This window comes from Nuphar pumila, chromosome 6 (genome assembly GCF_984573655.1).
Source record: "Nuphar pumila chromosome 6, dmNupPumi1.hap1.1, whole genome shotgun sequence".
In the NCBI taxonomy this organism is placed as follows: domain Eukaryota; kingdom Viridiplantae; phylum Streptophyta; class Magnoliopsida; order Nymphaeales; family Nymphaeaceae; genus Nuphar; species Nuphar pumila.
In genome coordinates this window covers 92,399,631-92,404,056 of record NC_143254.1, presented here as the reverse complement: position 1 = coordinate 92,404,056, position 4,426 = coordinate 92,399,631, and the positions used below count along the sequence as shown (strand labels likewise).

At 41.3% G+C, this 4,426-nt stretch overlaps 1 protein-coding gene across 1 annotated transcript; it reads left to right on the top strand.

The window, feature by feature from the left end:
* The first annotated feature begins 204 nt into the window (after positions 1 to 204).
* Positions 205 to 3,070, top strand: LOC149835158 (anaerobic nitrite reductase Glb1-1-like). The gene is made up of 4 exons (XM_090009531.1): positions 205 to 299; positions 1,542 to 1,656; positions 2,678 to 2,794; positions 2,930 to 3,070. The coding sequence occupies exons 1-4, from the start codon at positions 205 to 207 to the stop codon at positions 3,068 to 3,070; spliced, it is 468 nt and encodes a 155-aa protein (XP_089865657.1).
* Positions 3,071 to 4,426: the final 1,356 nt, after the last annotated feature.

Here is a 4,426-nt window from a genome sequence, read left to right as displayed (position 1 = left end):
CTTAATAGGTCACTGTCTAAATTTGATCAGTTTCAACTTTAGAAAAGGTTTGTTTTTTAAACAAGTCGGCTCGAACTCGGCTCGCCTTAAAAATGAGCTGAGTGCGAAGACCCTTTGTTCAGTTCGTTTACCAGCCGGCCGACATTGCGCGAACTTTATTAATATCTCTATGATTTCATGTTTGATGGCAGAGCTAGGGGCACCATGGCATTCTCAGCAGAACAAGAGACTTTGGTGATCAAATCATGGGAAGTTATGAAGAAGAATGCAGCTGGGCTGGGGATGAAGGTCTTCACAAAGTGGGTGATCACCTTTGGCTTTTGAGTTTTGAACTCTTTCTTAATTTGTTGCTTTAAACGAGTTTTATGCTGCCAGCACGATGACCGTAGGGATGGCAGCTGTGACAGCACGATCAGGTCTTCGTGTCGGGTGCGGTTTCTTCGAGTTTTAAATCCCGCCCCCCCCCCCCCCCCTCCCTCCCAAAAAAAAAAAAAAAAAAACAAGTTGCTCGGTTGGTCTCAGAACATAAAGCTTGGTTGATCAACCCAGACTGGGTCATACCCATTTGAATGCAGTTGGCATGGCTCAAAAAGATCTCAGCCTGGTTTCTAGTTCTAGTCGAGCCTAGCTCGACTGAAATAGTCCTTGCCATAATTCAAAATGGCCCAGTACGCATTTGGTTGTTAGATATGGTCGAGTCTAGCTAGACTCAAGTTGTTCTTGCCATGATTCGGGGAAGGCTCAGTTTGTATGAGCTGAGTTGACTAAGTCAACAAATTGGGTCTTGGGGGCTTTGCAAAGTATGTCTTTGACTTGCATATATTTCATGGACTCGAGGGTTGTTCATGAAACTGTTCCTCCATCTATTTACTCATTACCATGTCCATACTGAGCCTAACCGACTCTTTTGCGATGCTGGATCAGGTGCAGTCATATTGCACATTATTGATGTCCTGCTGCACCTTAGCACCCTCCATCTTTCCATATAGCCTGTCAGTTGTGAGGCCCAACAACAGATGGTGGGTGCTCAGGTGCAGCAGCACGTTCAAAATGTGCAATGTGATTTCACCTGATATTTTTTCTTCTTTTACAGCTACTTTTGACCGAGGACCAAGTATTTGATATATATATATTGGGCCGAGTTTGAGCTTGAGTTGGCATCACTTGGAGCATGCCTGCTAGGGATGTCAATGGGTGGGATGTAACCCAACATCTGACCCGAATCCTAATCCGATTAATCGGGTTCGGTTGCTAAATCTGGATCTGATTAATAGTTGGATCTGGGTTTTGGTATTAAGTTTTGCATTAAAACTCAAACTCGAATCCCACCAAAAAACCTGAACTGATTTAAATGTAAATACTGGGTTTTAAGCTAGTCTGATCTGGGTTTGGTTTTATCTTTTTCCACCCGTATCTGAATCCAAATCCGATCAGGTCAAGCCTGATTAAGTCGCACTGAGTAATGCCCAGATCCAACCCGAGTCTCACCTTTTTACTTTCCTTATGCTAAAGCTAAGATGGATATGATATGGGAACTGCAGGATATTTGACATCACCCCATCTACAAAACGGCTGTTTTCATTTCTTGGTAATTCGGGTGTGCCACTTGACCAGAAACCTCGGATCAAAGCCCACGCCTCATCCATCTTTACAATGGTATAACTAAAACAGAGAAGTTTATGGTGTTACAGCTCTTGTATTTCGTAGATATAACTTCAAAGTATAGTAACTACCCCTTGGATCGCACTTTGTATGTCTTATTTTTATATGTTGCAGTCGGCTCCATCATGATATTTTGGGCAGTTTTTTCATAATACTAATTTTGAAAAAATTGTGAGACATTGATAATATTAATCATCTTGAAGCACTTCTTTGGCCTATGGTTAGGTCTAAATATCTAATGTAATATGCCTGCATGCATGCCAGTATGTGTACGGAGTTTTATAGGTGAGCAGTGCACACCAATTTTCACTGTTTTTTTTTAAATTCTGACTGTACAAATATGCTTTATATGCTAGAATTATTATTGCTGCAATCACATCGCACAAATGTAATGTGCTGCTGCACCTGATCACCATCCATTTGCTGATAGACCCCACTCTGACAGGCTGTACCAAGAGAAGCTGGAAGGGTGATCAAGTGCAGTGGCACATTGCTTTTGGATCATCAGATTTTGACACAAGCATGTCTCTATACACGTGCTGTATATGGTAGAATTAGTGGGGGCTGGCTTTCGGATCATGCAATTTTTGTGGTGTTGGCTTTTGGATGACACATAAGTATGTTTTCTTAAGGATTGAAAGATTTTGATCAACAAATTTTTAAATTTATTTTGTAAAGTGGCTCATCTTGTGCACTCAGTGTTACAAAATAAAGGACTGATTGAATAAAAATTAAATAAGATTAGACAGGAGAAATGAAAAAAACTGTAAATTATCATCTTCCTTGATAAATGTTAATATTTGGGAATACAACTGCCCTCCAACATAAGCAATTATCTTGAAAGCTATTATATGTAATATGTGATATCCTTCCATATCTCTGTAGATTCCAAGGGCTTGCACACCCACCCTTTCTCTGTATATGTTATTATATGGTTCTCAACCATAATAAATTTTACACACGTGCCCGTGCACATGAAAGTGTCCACAATAACGAGGGACATTTTTTTTTTCAGGCGTGCGAGTCCGCAGTACAACTACGAAAAGCGGGGAAAGTAACAGTAGGAGGATCAACTCTAAAGCATCTTGGTGCTGTACATATCAAATATGGAGTCATTGCTGAACACTTTGATGTAAGATTTGAAGTTATTTCTCACAAATTACATTTGCATGATATTATCACAGCGCCGCTTGTCTTGGTAGAATAATATACAATCCTTAGAAACACACGAGTTTTTCTGGGTTTCTGTTTCATTTTGGTTACTCAGGTTATGAAATATGCACTGTTGGAGGCGATCAAGGAGGCTGTCCCAGAAATGTGGTCCTTGGATATGAAGAAAGCATGGGAAGAAGCTTTTGATCAACTCGTAGCAGCAATCAAAGCAGAGATGAAGCCTGCTTCCGCGTAGGAAAGTTGTGTTGGGCGAAACCCTGTGAAAATAACAAGACAGGGAGCGTACCTGGATTCACCATTGTCAGTGTAGGTGGTTCGGCGTTCTCCTCAGCCGGTCGACGCCCACAATGAGCCCAGGCCTAATGTCGACGGTGAGCAGGACCCGTTCTGCTGCGCCTGAATGCAGAAGTGAATTTGGGCAGGATATGGCTATGAACTCTCATCAACTTCGTAGCCCCTAATCCCATATTTATAATGGAGAATTGGGCAGTTACGTGAATGTGGTCTCTCCACATTCACGTAACTCCCACCCACTACCTCCATTATTCAGTCACTTACGTGACCCACTAACATGGTGTCAAACCGGGTCAGACTGCGGGTTGGACCCGTAACCCATAATGTCCAACATTCTCCCACTTAACCCATTGACACCAAGTGTACTAAATCGAGGTGTATACCGTTATCTCGATTTAATTCTTCATGTGGGTTCACATGCCACCCTTTATCACAAGGATGAATCGTATGAGTCAAGGATATGAACACCCCTTTGTGAAATGTCATATTTCCTTGTACTACACTACAATTCACCTTCAGTGCTTAGGCATGTAAAGAAATTACCTTTATGAATAGGTTGGTCTCTTACCTATTCTATTGGTCCTTTAATATTGTTATTCTGCTATTCTCTCTAACCCATATGAGAGATCATTTATGCAAAATCAACAATAACTCAAAACCTTAGAGAATCAAAACATAAACACAAATGTGATTACATAATGTATTGTCATACATTAGAAGGAATAAAAAAAAAACCCATCCCCTTTACATGTTGGGAATACAATCCCGGTGCTAGCCCTTTAGTAAGGGGATCCGCAGTCATTTCCTTCGTCCCAATTGTATCAATACATACCAGATGATTCTCAGTCCTTTCTTTAACAACAAAATATTTTAACTCCATGTGTCGACACGATGTTGAGCTCTTGTTGTTATTTGAAAAGGACACAGCTGCTTCATTATCACAAAAGATCTTTAGTGGTCTCTCAATAGAGTCCACTATACCAAGACCCATAATGAAGTTCCTTATCCAAATGGCCTGTGACGAAGTCTCGTATAGAGCAATAAATTCCGCCTCCATGGTATGAGCAGCAGTGGTAGACTGCTTTCCGCTTCTCCATGAGACAACACCACCCGCTAGAAGGAAAATGTATCCAGTAGTGAATTTTCTACTGTCAATACATCCTCCTAAGTCCGCATCAGAGTATCCAATGACCTCTAGGTGGTCAGCTTTCCTGTAGGTCAACATATAGTCTTTCGTTCCTTGTAAATAGCGCATGACCTTCTTCGCTGCCTTCCAGTACGCAATGCCTGGATTTGA